This window comes from Mustela nigripes, chromosome 12, assembly GCF_022355385.1.
Source record: "Mustela nigripes isolate SB6536 chromosome 12, MUSNIG.SB6536, whole genome shotgun sequence".
Classification (NCBI taxonomy): domain Eukaryota; kingdom Metazoa; phylum Chordata; class Mammalia; order Carnivora; family Mustelidae; genus Mustela; species Mustela nigripes.
The window spans coordinates 72,935,332-72,953,290 of NC_081568.1; the positions used below are offsets into that span (position 1 = coordinate 72,935,332).

The 17,959-nt window shown below is 52.1% G+C and overlaps 1 protein-coding gene across 5 annotated transcripts in view; it reads right to left on the bottom strand.

Annotated features, from left to right (window-relative positions):
• The window catches only part of LOC132028532 (core histone macro-H2A.1), a 74,174-nt gene extending 56,908 nt beyond the window's left edge, over nucleotides 1-17,266 (bottom strand). For 2 of the 5 annotated variants that reach the window (XM_059417610.1, XM_059417606.1), the window contains exons 1-2: nucleotides 17,110-17,265; nucleotides 7,790-7,995 (exon numbers count right to left, since the gene is read on the bottom strand). In XM_059417610.1, the coding sequence (XP_059273593.1) occupies nucleotides 7,790-7,961 (172 nt within the window). In that variant the 5' untranslated portion in view covers nucleotides 7,962-7,995; nucleotides 17,110-17,265. Of the gene's footprint in view, nucleotides 1-7,789; nucleotides 7,996-16,664; nucleotides 16,733-17,109 lie in introns of those variants that run through there. The other 3 variants (XM_059417609.1, XM_059417608.1, XM_059417607.1) reach the window with 3 other exon arrangements.
• Between the last annotated feature and the right edge of the window lie 693 nt (nucleotides 17,267-17,959).

Here is a 17,959-nt window from a genome sequence, read left to right on the forward strand (position 1 = left end):
AAAGCGCTTTGCAGAACAGGGAGCACTGTGGGGGGCTGAGAGCCCCAGAGCAGCAGGAACGCCCAAGAAGGTGCTCATGAGAGCTAGCTGGGCCCTGGCCTGAAGTGAGTCTAAGGTAGAGGTGGTCCGGCTAACACACCAGAGACTCATGAGGAACTCAGGGTGCATCGAGGCATCAGGAGTCAGTCTGGCTGTCCTCCTCTTCCTGCCCTATTTTTAGCTGCATGAGTACAGGACACACTTGGGTGTCCTGGATAGGAAAGTGCTAGGCAGTCCAGGTAAGTGACAGAGCCAAGTGCAGGTTCTGCCTACCTCAATGTGCCAAGCCTGTCAGGTCCTTTCCCAGGCCAGAAACACTGAATGTGATGGATGTTTGCTGAAACGAGTATGTGTATCAGGGCGTGCTGTGGACAGGGAGGGCTCCCCCTCCTGCACTTGGAGGACACAAGGTGGGGCCGGAATGCAGCCCAACCCCTAATACCAAAGGGATATGCAACACCTGACCCACTTACGGATCAGAAATCAAGCAAGCTGAAACCTGGGCAGAAGATAATCATTTCATCAGCCAAGTCAGACAGCAAGGTATATTTTTAAGAGCCATCCCTCTTCCTTGGGTTTTTGCCGTAGGACGCAGTCAGGTACAAGGGCGGGACCCCATTTAGTCTGCAAAGTAGCTGTAAGGTCACCCAGGGGACCCTGCTTATTCCCCAGGTCAAGGGCTGGCCCTGTGAATATCACCACAGCAGCTACCCATGACAGCATCTGCCAGAAGAAGGTGCCAGGGGCTGACTGGACAAAGGGGAGGCTCTGGTCCCTGACAAGACAGGAGAGGGATGACCAGGTCTAAAACATGGACTCTGGGGGGACAGGGCTTGGGAAAATGAAAGGAGTAAGGGATTAAGAATACAAAAATCTGGGGTGCCTGGGTGGCTCACTTTGTTAAGGGACTGACTCTTGGTTTCAGCTCAGGTCATGATCTCAGGGTCATGAGATTGAGTCCTGCATCAGGTTCTGTGCTTAGGGCACAGTCTGCTTGGGACTCTTTCTCCCTCTGCCCCTCCCCATGGACCCCCGACTCTGTCTCCCTTTCTCTCTCTCTCAAAAAAATAGATCTTTAAAGAGAGAGAGAGAGAAGAAAAGAATATAGAAATCCAGAGGTCTTCATCATTTTGTAGATTAGATCCAAAGAAGACAGAAAAAAAAAAAAAATTCTAGCCACAGCCTTATATAGAAATGCAATCCTGCTTTGTAGCAGGATTTCGTAGCAGGATCCTTATGTAGAAATGCAATCCAAAGCCCTGCTTTGGCTGGTTCATGCTCCCCATGGGTTTTTAAACTGGATTTAAACTGGGTTTTTAAACGGAACACAATTTAGGAACCCACATCAGTGGCTATCTTGGGAAGATCCATACTTATCACAAGGTATCCACATTCAGTCTCGAGAGCTTTCCATCCTCCTTAATATTGAGAAACCCTCTGAGAGTAGACTGGATTTTTGTGGCAAGCCTGAGTACTAGGAGGGAAGCTAAAGCACAAGGTTTGTAATCAGGCTATGGGATAGGGCTCCTGCACCAAAGAAAGAAAGATAAAGGGAAAGGAAAGGGAAAAAAAGAAGAAAGAAGGAAGAATAAAAATAAAAAGATGTCACTGCCTATCTTTTTGGATCTGATAAACAGGAGCCAGGCCTGTTCTCTCAGGGGTTGGTTGGGTAAAATGGCTCCAAAGGTGCTTCCCTTCTAGGGAGTCAGTTCCTTGGGCCAGACTTTTGGGGGTACATCACTGTCTGGCACAGGGCCTGGGGTCTAGCAAACTGTCACCAAGTTAATATCTGAGCAATTCAGCTTAGTGAAATATATGCTACGGGCTTCCCAAGACACCACCTTACCTAGCGAACGCTGATGCACTGCTGCTGGTGCATCGGGCCCCTCTGAGCCAAGCATTGCACCCCAACGGAACAAACCAAAGCCTGCTCTTGGGGAGGCTTTCGCTTTTGTTTCTTCACTTAGCCTGCCACACGGTGCTGCTGTCATGGGGGTAAGCCATACCAGGGTCCCCCACACTGCACCATGCAGGGTGTTGTAAGGTATCCCTTGAGATACTTCTGTGACAAAAGTTTGGGAACGAATGTGGATGACAGTTCTTTCCCATGGAGATTCACAGGGACACCCACATGGTAAAGGCTCTGAAAAGTCCTGCAGTAAACACAGCTGCTTCTTGGTGGTTTCCAAACTAAAACAAATTCCTTCACTGAGAAACTCCTCTGAGGTTATTCATATAGCCATCTCAGAGGAGGAGATGTGAATCAAGCCGTCTTCCTATCTCGGCCATGGAGCTGTGTTTTTTGGTAGAATACCTCTTAAATTTCATCACTTAGGTTCTGCTACACACAGCTGGAGCAATGCTGACCCACAGCGCCTTGACCCATGATTTAAGACCAACAAATCAGGGATGCTTGGGTGGCTCAGTTGGTTAGGCATCCGATTCTTGGTTTTGGCTCAGGTCATGATCTCAGGGTTGGGATACTGAGCCCCATGTCAGGCTCCATGCCGAGGGTGGAGTCCCCTTGTGATTCTTTCTTCCTCCCTCTCCCTCCCTATCTGCTCCTCAGCCCCTCCTTGTGCTCTCTCTCTAAAATAAATAAATAAATGAAATCTGAGGGGGAATAAAAGAGCAACAAATCACAGGGTGCTTGCTCTCTGATCTTCCATGCACTTTTCAGTTACCACACCTTCCCCTACCCCCAACAGTAGGACTCAAGCACCTTTTACACTTCTCCCTTTTTCTGCCCTGTTCCTTTATTGGTCTCTGGGATGATGTGTCCCAAAATCACTGGATATCTCACTGGGGCAAAAGCCATGCCACAAGTTGCTCATTTCACATCTCACATCTATACCTTCCAGCAGTGCTATGCTGGGCACAGGGGAGAGATTCCAGAGGCTTTCAGAACTGATCCAAGTCAATTTCCCTATTCCCTTAAATGTTATCATTTAAATGTCATGGAAGGGACAAGCACCACAGTACCATGGGGTAGAGGTGATGGTTGGACAAGGGCTTCCCCAATGGTCAGTGTCACATTTCTTGGGAAGAACTCTGGAGAGCCCAGCAGGGAAGTAGAGCCAGGCACCCACGGATCTGGGGAAGGAGCTGTCTGGTGGCTGTTCTAGAGGTTGCCTTTGCCTTTTAAGTACGACAGATGATTGGGCTCTGGACTCAAGAGGAGAAACAGAGGCCAGCTTCACATTTCAGAGCAAGATGCAAGGCTACAACCTCCTCCCACACCCACTCCAGCCTGGAGCAGGCCATAAGGAGGAAAATTGGGTCACTTACCCAAGAAAACATGCTCTGCATGGTTGGGGGGTGTCACTGGGCTCTGATGGCTCCCAGGCTGAAGGTCCACTCTTGGCTCAGACATTCTGAATGCCAGTGGGCCTCTGCTCTGGCATGCCCAGCTCCTGGCTAACTAAAAAATCCTTCAGGTAGATGTCCATGCATGTGCCAGGTGCCCAGGATGGAAGGGGCCTCCAACATCAGACAGATGAGTTTGCTAACAGGACATCTTGGTGTTGAGGCTGGCACAGGCTTTAGGGGGAGGACTTAAGTGCTGCTTGAAACAAATGAGAGAGAGCAGGACTGAGGCCTCCAAGGCATCCTCTGCAGGTGCCGGTGAGGCTCAGTGGGCTCTCAGCAGCTGAAGGACCACATGCATGAGTGGGCAGTGACAGCCCCATCACCATCATAAAGGAAGGTACGTCAACTGCCAGAGTTGGAGTATTAAGGACTTCCTCTCTCTGCCTTAACCCCAATGCTAAGGGTCAGATGTGGGCCCTTACACTGTGTGTGGGGGGGGATGAGCCCTTCCCCTGCGTCCCCTCACTACAGCATCTAGGACAGTCCCCGCTAGCCCCAGGGTACAGATAATCAAACCACAGCCCAGAAATGTGAGCAACCGGCCTGAAATTGTGGACACCTAGGTCCACATCTTAACCATCCAGCTCTACTGCTTCTATGTGACATCCACTGAACATTGTGGTGTCCCATCTGGTCCCCAGGGCTGGATACCAGGGAGACATCAGCTCCCTGGTCTGCAACCACCTAGTCTCAGCAGGACCCTGGTAGGTCAGCTGTCCTATTAGCAACCTCATCCAGACCCCTCATCTCTCCACTGGGGCCTGATGAATGCTGGAGGCCTGGCCCAGCCATGCCGAAGGGCATCAGCCATGCACTTCCCTTGCTAGGCCTGCAGCTCTGTGCACTACCTAGAAGAGTCTGGGCCACACAGAGAACACAGCCCCTCTAGAGGGCCCTTTGGGTGACAGCTAGACCAGCAGAGGGGCTTTGGTTAATAAGCCTCCTCCATCTAACACAAACCCACAGCACTGCCTTCTTCTTGCCTGTACCTGTCTATGGACAAAAAGCTCTGTCGGGGGAAGAAGCTCCAGCTTCAATACTAGGGCCAGAGACACATTCAGCAAGTTCCTGCTGATTGGCTGGGACTTAGCTCACACGCCTCATGCTGGAGCACCACGTCTGGGCCATACCCTGGTCAAGGCCCTGAGCTGCTCGAGGGCTGGCACATGGGCTCCTCCTCATCCTCGATCTTCCCTGAGCTCTGGGTTGAGGCTGGCACCCAGTAGGCACCTGGAGCACAGGTGAGTGGGTGGCACAGCCCCACTGCCAGCTCTCATGGGGCTGATGGGCCCCACCTCCTTCTCCAGGTGTCTGCTGAGAGCTCCTCGTCCCAGAAGCCTTCCTGAGCCAGTTCCCCAGGTGCCTGAGCCCTGCTTTGGCTGGCTCATGCTCTCCATGGCGTCTATCCCAGGTGATAACCATCTGGGCTGCTTGGTTCTTTCTTCAGCTTTGACCATGAGCGGCACAGAACAGAGACAATTTCTGCCGCAGTCACTCCTGTGTTCTCACACAGAGCCTAGCATGGGGCCTGATACACGGAAGGTGCTCAACAGGTTGTAGAATGAATGAGATAGTGTCTGGAGGGAAGCAAAATAAAAAAGCAGAGCATCTGCTTTCCCATCCCACTCATGGAACAAAACCAAAGTTCTGAGGGGGCAAACAATCAGGACTTCCAATATGCACATGCTGTCACATCGCAGGCCAAGGTGCTCAGCACCAGTCTGTCAGTGCAGGCATGCAGTGCTTTTCCGAGGCCTGGAACAGTGTTTTCATTGGATGTGGCCCCAGAGCTCAGCTACTACTCCATCTGGCAACAGGGCACAAGTGACCACTACAAGACTAAGCACAGCACTAATATCTCAGGAGGTCTCCCGAAGTGTTTGTCATGTGGGCCAGGCACCACGGTGGGACAGGCATAGGGCAATGGTCAAGCCAGTGACTCAGCACTGTATACAGCCAGAAAAAAAAAATGGCTCAGATTCAGTGAACTAGCCAGAAGGACTTGGTAAAATGTAAAAATATATATTATTCTTAATATACAGGGGTTAACATGGCTGACACCTGAGTAAAACTTGCCTTGAGTTACTGTCCAGTGCTAGTGATGGGCATCCCTGGCCATTCCCACACCCCTCTGTGACCACTGCCACATACCCATGAGAGCTGGGGAGAGGCACAGCGGGTGTGGGTGCAAACAGAAGCAAAGGGCCCACTGACCTCAAAGTCAGGAGCACTGTGCTCGGCTCCAGAGCCGGCCAGCCACAGATGAGGAAGACATCCAGACTTTCTGTGCAGCACAAACAGTACTGCCTCGGATATGCTGGAGCGATGGTAACCCCTCACCCCTGCCCCACACCCTGCCAACTAAAAAACAGAAGCTTGAAGGAAGAAATGAAACTGATCTGATACTTGACTTAATGACAGCATCTGTGGACATCGCAGTGACAGGGACATCATGGCCTTCGGGACCCAGGAACCACCGCCTGACTGGGTATGCCAAGCACGTCAGCTTTCCCATCATACTCAAACAAAGCCCTCTGGCTGTCACAGCAGTCTGGAGTTGGAGCACGGGCTGTTGTCAACATCTGAGTTGTAAGGAAACCGGGGTCTAGAGAGGTTAAGTGAATCACTCTCGGTCACACAGCATGTAAACTGACAAGCCAGAACGAAACAATGTCCTCTGCCTCCTATCTAGTAACTTCTCCCCTGACTGCCAACATTCCACATGGCTTTTCTGGGCATGTTGCAAGCTCTGGGCCTCTGGTTCCTCATGTCTAGAATGCGAAGAACCACACCTAGCTCATGCGACCAAGCATGCTGCCTCTGAGAGTCTGAGAAGCAGAGGGTTAAATGTCCCAGAAGTGCAGACGCCTCCCAACTATAACCCACCAGTGATTTCTCATGCCTTGGTGCTTTGAGAAGAACACAACAACTTCATGACCATGTTTTTAGGGAGGAACCCTTGGTGTCGCCTCACTGAGAGATGGGAGAATCAAGAAGTGATCCAGTGTTCCTGCTGCGTGTTATCACTTTGGAAGGGGCACCATGTCTTGCTAAGTCCCCTTGTCTGGCTGTGGGAGAGGTGGCTGCAAGATCGCAGGTGCCCTTCCTGACACACATCCCGAGGAGCATGGAGCACTAAGCAGTAAAAGCGTTACAATGACCCAGCAGGATCTGGGTCCCTTCTCAGCTCCTTACTTGCTCTATGAGGCCCCTGGCAAGCTCTTTTACGCTCTGAGGCTGGTTTTCGAGTCACTACAGATGGGGGTGATATCCCTCCTCAGCTGATTTCCCGCAGTGGCCATGGAGCCACCAGTGAGACCAATAAAGTTATTTTCGGTAAAAGGACCACCCCTGACCCCTGATAGAGATAGCTGATTTTGAGACTGGGGCTGGGGAAATTCAGGGTGAGACTAGAACATCTCGTTGTGGGGGAAAGCAAGAAAATGTGTAAGAATGGAAGAGGCAGCAGAAATGGCCTGAATGTCAAATGTGAGACTGTGAGACAATGAGACAAGAGACAAGACACCCATCCTGGGAGATAATGTGTAGAGTGTAACCCAATAAAGATGTCCATGAAGCAACGCTGTGAGTCCAAAGAAAAGAAAGAGGGAAAGGCAGAAGGAAAATAAGTTCTTTACAGAAGAATGCCAACTAATACAAGCAGAAGAAATGACAGAAACAGAAACAACATTATTTCATAACCACTACAGCAATAACCGATTCAGGTAAGAACATCCAGGAATGCCAAAGCCATTGGGGGAAGACCGTGATTCAGGCTGTGCAGAAATCCTTAACCATAGGACCCCAGTGAATCACCAACAGCAGGACAAACTCAGGTGCCTCCTGACACAATACTAGACATGGACACAAGAGCTCTTAGGCCATCCCCCTGTCAAAAGTGCTCAACCCAAATGCAAGCATGAAACCAACCCAGACTGATGGATATTCTGCAACACAACTGGCTGCACTCTTCAAAAAACATCCATATCATGGAAAATTTAAAGGAAAAAAAAAAAAAAGTAAGGAATTGTTTCAACTTAAATAAGTCTAAAGAAACCTGACAACTAAAAGAAATGTAGGATCCTGAAATGGATCTTGGATAGGGAAAGAAAACAACAACAAAAAAAATCACACACACAAAAAAACTACAAAGACCAATGTTGGAGATTAAAGAAATTTCCAAATGGACGGCTAACGGCAGAATGTAAACAACTGGGGCATCTGGGTGGAAAGGTCCATTGTACTACTCCTGTAGCTTCTCTGCAGGTTTGAAAAGTCTCAAGAGAAAAGGAGCCCCATGGTCGGCTCAATTCCTACAGGGTGTCCGGACCGCCACGACGCAAATCCAGGGGTGCCCCTAGGGGGACTCAGGTGTACTCACCCGTCAGGTACTCCAGGACAGCGGCCATGTACACGGGCGCCCCCACTCCGATCCGGTACTTGGGGTGGCCTTTCTTGATGTACCTCAGCATCCGCCCCACCGGGAAGATGACTCCTGCCTTGGCGGACCTGGAGGTTTTGGTAGACTTCTTCTTCCCACCCCGGCTCGACATGGTGGCAGCCCTGGAGGTGGATCAGTAAAGCACACTGTGGAGGCAAGAGGCACAGACGTCAGGACCATGGGAACGGTGTCTGCCCCCCGGCCCAGGCTCCCCGGCCCCTAGGGGACGGGCTACTGCCTGCAGCCACCGAGCCCCCACCGAGCCCAACTGGGGCCCTCTGCTGGAGCACCTCACCCCTGAAAAGAGAACAGCAATGCTTTTCACCTTTAATACCGTAACATCCATTTCAGCGGCCATTTCTGCTCCAACACTACTCTGACAATGAGTGCTCTTAAGTACCTTGCCTTTATGCCCCATGATGTAAAAGGCAATGGGATTTCTTAGCGATGTCTACACACTTGTTCAATAATTGCATTTTTCATATCCTTGAGACCAAGATGGACACACGCGGAAGCCTTCGTGAAGGAAAACTATGACACCCGCCCCCAGCAATGATGGAAAGCCTGCTACCTAGGTTGTCTGATGAAAGCAGCATCTCTACCTCATGATCCTTTCTCCGTGGGGCCAAGAACAGCTCACCAGAGTTCAGCAGGATGCTGGGCTGTAATCACAGGCCCTCAGAACACTTCCAGTCTGCTAGCTGGGCCTGTCCTTAGAGAAGACGGAGAAGTGCTTATCTTTCCTTGCTCCTCCTCCCCATCTCCATCCAAAATGCCACTCGAGTCCAGAGGATACTCTGTCTCCATCAACTCTCAGAAGGCCTCTCCTGTCCACCCGACTGTGACTGAATCCAGGCCATCACGAACATCTCCTGAAGAGGTCTCTCCACAGCGGGCCATACTCTCCAATCACCCTGCCCTCCGGGCTGGTACAGAAACACCTGAATGGTTAAGGGCTCTGATCTGAAAGACTTCTCTGGCTGCCACATTCCTGAGGAAGAATCAACACCCTTGGCCCGTCATGGAAATGTCCTAGAAATCAAGGCCTGGCACATCCATCGGCTTCACCCTATACCTCTGGTGCTCCAAACTTGGGCACAGGGGGAGTCATACACAGCTCCCCACAAATGCCCTCCCCTGCAGGGGCCCTGCCCTTTGGCCAGGACTGCCACTATCCCTCTCACTTGAGTTCTGCCAACCCTTCCCCAAGTGCTCAGATCCAGCCGCTCCATCCCTGGGCTGCCTTGCACACGACAACACGATGATGTGGCTATGCCCCCATTTCTCCCATCAGAAGGTAGGCTCTCAGAGGGCAGCCCCTGGCTGCACTCCTAGCAGAGCATCAGTAAGGTCTACCCGTGTGCTAAGAGGATTCAAGGTCTCAAATGTTCAATGACAGCATTCAAGTCATTCATGCACTCGCTTCAAGAACTGTGCTGGGGAATGGAGACAGCAAGGCACAAGGCAGGTGGGATCTTCTCTGCTCTCCTGGAGCTCATGGGGCAGAGAGAGATGCAATAACCCTACAGTTATTTAAGTTATAACCATGAAAGGCAGCGAGGGTGCTGGGAGAGGGGTTGTGAAGAGGCCTCAGCCTATCCTTAGGTACCAGGCAAGCATTTCCCAGAGGACATCTATGTTCAACTGAACATTTGTTCACTGAATTTGTTCACAAATGGGCAGGACTCTCTACTGGTAAACTGAGGTCAGGCTGTGGGCTATGTAGGTCACTCCAGCTCCAACAGGCCATGCCACAACACCAGCAGAGGCCACAGAGTTAGGAGTCCTTGTTACTGATGCCCAACCCTATATTTGGAACACACTGTGGTCCATATAACATCAGGGTGACGAATAAGGTCATCTCAAGACTTCTGCCTGACACAGATAGCCAAAACAGCAGACAGCAGATTCTTGGGCACTCTAACGGGGCAGTGGAGGTGGTGGCTGGACAATTCTGATGAGAACCTTACATTTCTCATCAAGGGGCACCGAGTCTTAACTGATCACTGCGAGCTAAAGAGAACCCCAGAGGGGCCTGAGTTTCTCTGAAAAATTTAAATGGCCCCATTTCTTCTTGCAATGGGCTCCATTTTGAAAGAGTCCCTGCAAACAGGTGTCCATGCGGACTCTGAGCAGGAAGTAGTATACATACACACATGTGCACATGTGTGTCTGCAGGGAAAATTGTCATGGGGCTTCCCAGCAGTCTTTTCCTATAGTACAAATGTGTTTCACGGACCAACCCCACACCTCTGGACTAGGAGTTTTCAGATCTGAACATTTCCCTTCCTTTAGCAGGAGAGGCCTACGGTCAGTGATGATTAATGCAGCTCAGCCCTGTTCTTCCCAGAGCCCTGGTGTCAGCTCCCATCCCCAGGCAGAGCTGTCTGGGTATGTTTGGGGCTGCCACTGTGGCAAATAGTCAATGTCCTGTCCCAGAGAGAAGCCATTAGCATTCACGAGCCTGATGGGTCCTCGAAATGCTCCTGGTGTTTCCCTTCCACTCCAGCCTTTACATGGACATGCTGGAGCCTCCCAAGTACATACCTAGCTGTGGCCCCAGGGCTCTGTTCTGACTGCCTGTGGCAAGGACCCACTTGAAAGTCCCATGGGCACCTGGAACTCCCTCCTCTGGGTTTCTCAGCCCCAGCAGTGACCTCATTCCCAAGTCACCAAGCAGCAGTCAACCTGGGCCCTACTTCTCTGCCCATCTTCACAGTGCCCAGCCATGAGCCAAGCTCTGTTGAACCCACCTCGTAACTTCTCGGGCCTCTTCTCTTCTCTTCGGCCTCCCTGCCTTGATTCAGCTCTCTCTCCTCACCTATCATCCTCAGCTCCAGGCTCTCTCCATGGAGGCCAGAGGATGTGTGTCCCCCCTGCACGTTCCCCGTCGCCCTGAGCCGGCCACAAACAGCATCCTTCGCCTGTTTCTGAGGCACTGCTTCCTGCCGCCCTGACTTCCTGCCCTGCGATGCAGGGTCCAGAATAACTCCCCCGCCTCTGACGCCTTTTGTGCTCTTTCCGACCCACTGCGCTGGCGCTCATGCCATTCCTGTCCTCAGACCCGACCGCTGACTGGCGTCACTTGCTGCTCCCTGTTTCCGAAGCTCACCTTCTGGAATGTATCGGTGCACCTGCCTCCCCTGCCGGACTGCACTGCAAGCGACTTGGTGCCAGGTGGTTAGCTCGTCCCTAAGTCCCTGGGTCCCAGGCAGGACCTTCAACATCATGGATCCCCAAGTGTCACTCTGCTGAGAGGAGAACATCTTCACACCTAACTTTTGGTCAGGCTCCTGATAACACAGCCCCACGTCTTCATCCCCCAGGGCTGACCCTGCAGCTCCTGCTCCTCACCCCTCCCCATGTTCTTCCCGCATTTCTAACTGTAGGTCCCCAAGCTGCAGCCACAGCTCAGAGAGATTCTGGTGAAGCCATGCAGCCTCTGACATCCAGTGATACGTGCTAACTTTAAAAATATCTTTCAGAAAATCGCCTTGTAGCTGGGCAGTCTCCAGATAAATCCGCAAGTCTGCCCAGTTCATTCCACTCTTCAGGGGTCTGTGGAGACATGGGCGGCCATGGCCAGGCACCCCTATGGGGAGAGAGTGGCTGTGATGGACGTGGACATTGAGCACTAGGGTTAATGACAAATTCCAAAGTCAGACTGGCTTCATTCGGGTTGTGGCTCTGCTCCTTCCTGCCTATGTGTCCTTGGGCATGTGACATAATGTCACCCTCAGAGCTTATCTTACCATCAAGCGGGGATGAAGACAGAATGGACGCCGAGCAGTTGGTGGGAGAACAGAACAAAAACATGCATATACAGGGCCTGACAAGCACTGATGGAGTGAGTGCTCAGGACAGTCAATAAAAATAACAACAACGTGTATAATTTGAAAAGAGGCCGCCTCCTGGAAAGATGATGTGGGCTATTCATACTGGCAAGGATGGCACCAGCTGCTCTAACAAACAAGCCCCTACAGCTTGTTTCTCCCTCGTGAAAGTCCAAAGTGGGTTTCCATGATTGGCTGGTGCTACTGCACATGAGTCATAGGCCCAGACCCCTCCCATCCCTCACAGCGCAATTCTCAGGGTTACCACAGAAGGGGAAAGGGCATGGAGGATAATGCATGGAGGCCCTCAAGGGCCACGCCTGAGGGGGAAGGGGGTATACCACTACTAACCATGATTCACTGACTGGAACTTGGTCATACAGTCTCACCTAACCCCAAGAGCAGCTGAGAAATGTCCTTTAGCTATCCAGTGAGCAGAGCAAACAGCCAGCTCCATCACACAACAAACCTAGGTAAAAATTGACCATGAAACCAGGGTGTGAGCAGCCAGCCAAAGCCCGTTGGGTCCTATGTGACCAATGTCCTGCATCCAGCCTCGTCTGAGAGTTGGATGGTCCCCTGTGACAGAAAAAGTGGCTTCTAACACACTTGGCTTCTCAAGGCACTGATGTTGCTCAAAAGAGAAACAGCTCTACTATCTTGTCAAACCGACAAAACTGTGTGCTTCCTTCCTGGACTAATCATCCAGGAGGGCACCCCATTCAAGAAACTGGAAGTCCTCACCCCTAGAGAGGGCCCCCATGTGCTTTGACGATGGTTACATGGCTTCAGGCAACCTTGGCATTCATTCATCATGGCACATTATCTTAGCTGGGTCTTTTTTGACTGGAAATGAAGGTTCTGTGGTTGATCCTGAAGGGATCTCTGTGGTCTTTACCTCTGCAACCCCTCTGACTACAAGTCAATCACAATAGACGCAAACCTTGCTTGCAGAAGCCCAAAGCTTACCCAGAGTCACACAGTGGTGGAGAACGGCTGTATGGAGAAGTTAGCCAGGCTTGAGTGAGCGGCAAGTCTCTGACCACAGGCCTCCCACAAACCGAGATGGGACAGGGCATGTGATCTCTCCTCATGGCACAGGATTAGGAAGAAGGCTGGCTGTGAAACCAACCTCCTCGACCTTAGCAGTTGCTACACTGTATCATCAACGCCAGTTCCCTTGTCTGTTGTGAAGGGATACACCAGTGGGCTCTGCTTACCAGGCCCCCAACAATCTGTGATCTGGTAGGTTCTAAAATACTGGCTGGATGGTGACTGATCAGTTGGCATTTACAGTAGATGGGGTGCTCTTGACAAAGATGAGGACAGCATTTCCAAAGGTCATAGGCCACAGGACTCAGAGACATGGCAAGTGGGACATCAGTCAGGTACCTTCAGTGAGACCATTCATGGACACATACCTGGCCAGTCCCTGTGGGAACTCATATCCTCAAAATTCTGGGAGCTTGTGGAGTCACCTTAGGGACTCCCAGGAAGGGAATACCACAACTGCACCAACAGCTAAAGTGGGAGCCACGAAGGGGCCTTCCCACTCCCTGATAATTCTATGGTTCCTGCCTCCTCTCTTGCCATGAGACTAGCTCGGTAAAAGATGAAAGAGACCAGAGGGAAATACTTAGCTTCCGCGCATCTGTAAATGACTGACCTCCGCTAAGGCTACAGCATAGACAACTCTTTATCAGGGCACTTACAAAACCACTGTAACCAGCGGTTGTGAAGTCTTTTATTATCCAAGCAATGAAATTCGTGCATATTGATCCCGAATGAAATATTGACCAGAACTGCTGGGGAGCTGCTAGTCAAACGGCCCTACTTCCAGCACCCGAGGATGGAGGAATCTGAGCAATCAGTGGTTCAAGTCACTGCTGCCGAGAGGACCGCACCATCCACTCCCTGCAGCTGGATAAATGCCCACGAGTCCGCATGCATTTGTCACTTCCCATCAACTCCAATCTTGACAGCCAACCTGAGGCCCTTAATTGTGAAGTGTGGGACACTAATCCTGTTGACGGCATTCTCTTCCATTTACTCCCATCATACCAGATGATTAACAGTGTCACTGCTGTCATGTCCCCAGAGGCACAAGGATCTACTCCACAACTATCACTCACAGAGCCGGGCTTCAGAAACAGCCCTCTGATTGGCCGAGAAGAGAGACTTGCTCTGGTACACTAGCCAATCAGAAGAAACATCTCTCTCCATTCATAAAACACTACATCATCAAGTGAGCTGGATGATTAAAGGGCTTACGGTCCACCTTCAGTGAGCCAAGGGATTACAAACAAGGAGAGAAGGACAAACTGGGATAATAAATAAATCCTAAACTGCAAATTTTGTTCCAGCACATGTATCTTTCTTGTGTGTCAGGTTTTTGTAGTGGGGTTAAAAACAGAAGCCAAACACAAGTATTATTTAGGAAAGAGTTTCCAGAAGGCTAGTCTGGAATTAAAACTTCACCTAAGCCCCCAAGCTTGTGATCTGCGCTAAAGGAATCGCACTAACTTTCAATAGCAAGGCACTGTCTCCCTGCTTCAAGAGGAAACTTTCCTTCCCACCTCCTCTCCCTTTTAAAGGTTTGTGCCATATTTAAGATAGCCATTTCAATGGAAGACTATCAAAGGAAAAGTTTAATGTGAGCTTCAATAGAGAAGGACCCTGGTTGGATGTGGTTGGCATCTAGAAGCCATTCAGTATTTGCTGAATGGTTGAAGTATTCCCAGTAAGAATAAAGAACATCTAGCCACGTCTCTCTCCTGCTCAGAGCCTTTGATGGTTTCTTCTAGCTTTACCTGACTCCCTCTAGGATTCAGCCATTCTGAGCCCCTGGCAGTTCCCCCATATGACCTCTATTCTCACTGTTCTAAGACTCAACACATGGGGCTCCCCAGGCCTCAAACACTTATCCACATCTGCCTTCCTCTGCCCAGTCAATTCCTACTTGGCTTTTCTATACCCAGGAAGGGCTTGCCCCTGCTTATGTCACTGTTCTGGGGACTACCATGAGAGTTACTGTGGCCTTCTGCACCAACCTTACAACAGCCACTTGCCTATCTTCTCTTTGCATTACCTTCCCAATGATGAGGACTGGGCATCTCTTGATCATGCTCCTGACCCCAGCGCCTGACTCAGAGGTGATTCTCAGGAATTATTTATTGAAAGACAGTTAGATATGAATCTGGCAGGCTTGATCCAAGCAAACAAACTATACAACTCTTCAGAACCCACTTAGGCTCTCTTGTAAGAGCTGGGATGGCCTCCAATGTGCTTCTAGAACTATAGAATGTGGGGGAGGACCCACAGGATTGGCATGGGCCTCCCAAACCCTGCTGCTTCCCAGCATATGTGCCAAGAACGGAGCTGTGAAAAACCTAACATGAACCCAAAGACACAATCCAACAAAAAGCAGAAGCTGCTGTAATTCTGATCAATAACATATATAGGTTCTTACTGTGTTTTGACAGCTTGGGGTTTGCACTTTGGTTTATTTTAATAAATCACCTTGAAATGACCAGGGACAGCATTAGCTCTGAACATATTAGAGGCAGGTCCCAGAGTGCAGAATACATGTACTCCAAGCCTCTCTATGGGAAAAGGATAAGGGGTCTCGGAGTTCTACTGTCACCAGGACCAGAAGAAATGGCAGACAAAGATGTCCCACTCCCTGCCCCTGGTCCCTTGGGTACGGACCACGCCAGTGACTTGGGGCTGTGTGTTAGAGTGTCACAAGTGGTAGTCCAGACCACTCCTCATTCTAAAGACCCTACCTCAAGTAATTTTCGCTTAAACTCTTCCCTCCTTCTTAATACCTTCATCTAGCTATCAGCATTGGTAGGCTAAAACAAAGTAACAGAATGAAGAGATTTCCTGCTCTCCTCCTAAAACTAGAGGGGGGAAGAATTTAAAGACTCAAGGGTCTTCTGGTTTGGGTTGGCTTTTTGTTTGTTTTTTTTTTTTAAGAAAAAATTTAAATTTTTAAAGCAAATCTATCCCCACTGGAGAGGCTTTTGTGCAAGACTGGGATGACACTGTCCGACTCTAGTCCATTTGTACAAGGGGTCTAATTTCCAGTTGCAGGCATAAGGTGGGCATTTCAGAGTCAATAAGTGCTCTGAGGGCACCTGCAGCAGGTGGATTCCACCTAACTTACACCTAGAGTCTCCCATTCAAACTTAAAGCTCTTTGAAACTCCCCTAGTCTGCTGAGCAGGAAGCCTGGGACAAGGTACTTTGCCCCCTCTTTAACGGTAAAACCTCAAAACCACAAAGGTGGAAGAAAGAGAAGCCAGCAGGAAGGCCCCTCTAATTGTCTATTTTTATATGCTGTTTATTGGATCATTAAAATCTTACAAGGATTTCATGGTAATTGTAATTGCTGAATTCAAAGTTTGCCTTAGCTGTTTGTACAGATGTTTCTCGCTTTCAAACTGTGCAGTATTTTCCCTAACATCTTGTCTGAAAGTATCTTCCAATCTACTGACCAGATCCCTGAGCGATCCGTGGTCCCAGGAGTGGAGGCGGGGCGCGCCACTCCGCACACCTGTTGTCAGGTGACACCGTCCGCAGCATCCAGTGCTCTCACCTCCCCACCCCTCCCCACCCCCAGCGAGTCCCTACCCTCCCGGCCTTCTCCACCCTGGGAGCCTACAGCCTTCCGGAGTTACCTTTTAAAAAAACTCCCAGCCACGAAGCAAACAAAAGGCCGATCAGAAGATGAACGAGGGCAACCGGGGTGGGGGGTGGGGTGGGGGGGGAGGAGTGTTCCCGCGTTCCCTCTCCAGCCACTCCCTGGACAACCCCCTCCCGGGCCCTGCCTGGCTCTGATCCCACGAGTGTATCCCCCCAGCCGCCAACCCTCCCCTCTGCGCAGAGACCGAGCCAGACGCCTACACCGCCACCACCTGGCTCTCGGGCCTGACTTATTGTGCAGGGGGCCGGCAACTCGCGGGCCGGCGGGGGCCTCACCAAGTACAACTCCGCGCACCGCAGCTCCCGGCCGCCCAGGCCCAGGCTGGCCGGCCAGCGCCGCGGGGCCTCCGCGGGCCTCGGGCTCAGCCCGCTCGCGCGCCCCGGGAAGGGTCGCCGGGAGAGGGGCCAGCACTGTTGCCTTCCCACAAAAGCGCCCAGGCGCGGGCAGGAGGACGCGGTTTGGAGAGAAGTTGGCTTCCGGGTTTGCTGTTTGAACAAAACCAGAGAGAATCCCGCGCGGCCCGGCAGGGCCTGGGAGGGCGCCGAGCGCGCGCGAGGCCCCGCATGGGCCACGACGCGGAGCGTGGCGACCCGAGCCCGGCGGAGCGCCGCCCGTGCGCGCCAGGCTCGGCCGCTCCCGGGTCCCCGCGGCCGGAAGAGCGGCGACCGGACCGGGCGGCGGGGACCAGGCGCGCGGCGAGGGGGCCCGCGCGGCACTTACGGGGCGGCTCGGCGGCGGCGGCGGCAGCAGCTAGGTGTCCGGCCCGTGCCCTCTCGGCCGCTCGCGCCTTTTCTTTCCGCGCTTCCTCGCTGGCCCGCCCGCCCGCCTCCTCGCTTCCCGCCCGCGCGCCGCGCGCTCGCCCCCTCCGCCCGGCTCCGCTGCCGAGTGAACTGGAACCAGTCGCCGCGGCCCCGGGATTCCCACAATGCACAGCGCGCCGCTCGTCACATCCCATGCCGCCCCGCGCGTCCGGCCACCCCTCCCGCGCCACCCGGGCGCCCCGGCCTTGACCCCGGTCCCGCGGCTGCGCGCGCCGCGGCCTCCGCGCTCTGTCGCCGGCACGTCGGCCGGTCTGTCCGCATGCCGCCCCGAGGCCCCGCCGACAACCCGGCTGGAGACTGGACGCCGGACGCAGGGCCGAGCCCCGGGCGTGCCCTGAGCACAGTGCTGGGAAAGGCTCCGGTCCCCAGCAGAGAAGTTTCTCCCGCGCGCCTCCCAGCCTCTGTGTCTCCAGCGACACTTCCTTAGCACCTACTGTGTGCCTGAGCACGACACTGTAGCAGACTCAACCCTAGAAGCTTTCCCGTTAGCCCGGGGAAGGGGAGGCATAACTGCTGTTACCAGCCAGCAGTGTACATCGCCCGCACACCTCAGAACTTGCAGCTGTCTTTTGGTGCAAGGCCCCGCCGAGCCCTCTTTGGCTCCCTTGGGCTTCTTTACAGTGACCCCCGGAAGTTGGACCTGCTTTGTCCATGGAAGCGGTTAACTACTTTGAGTCATCCAACCTTCACTATTGGACCCAAATGGATCTACTGCCTTCAAAAGTGATTATCACACACACACATTTTTT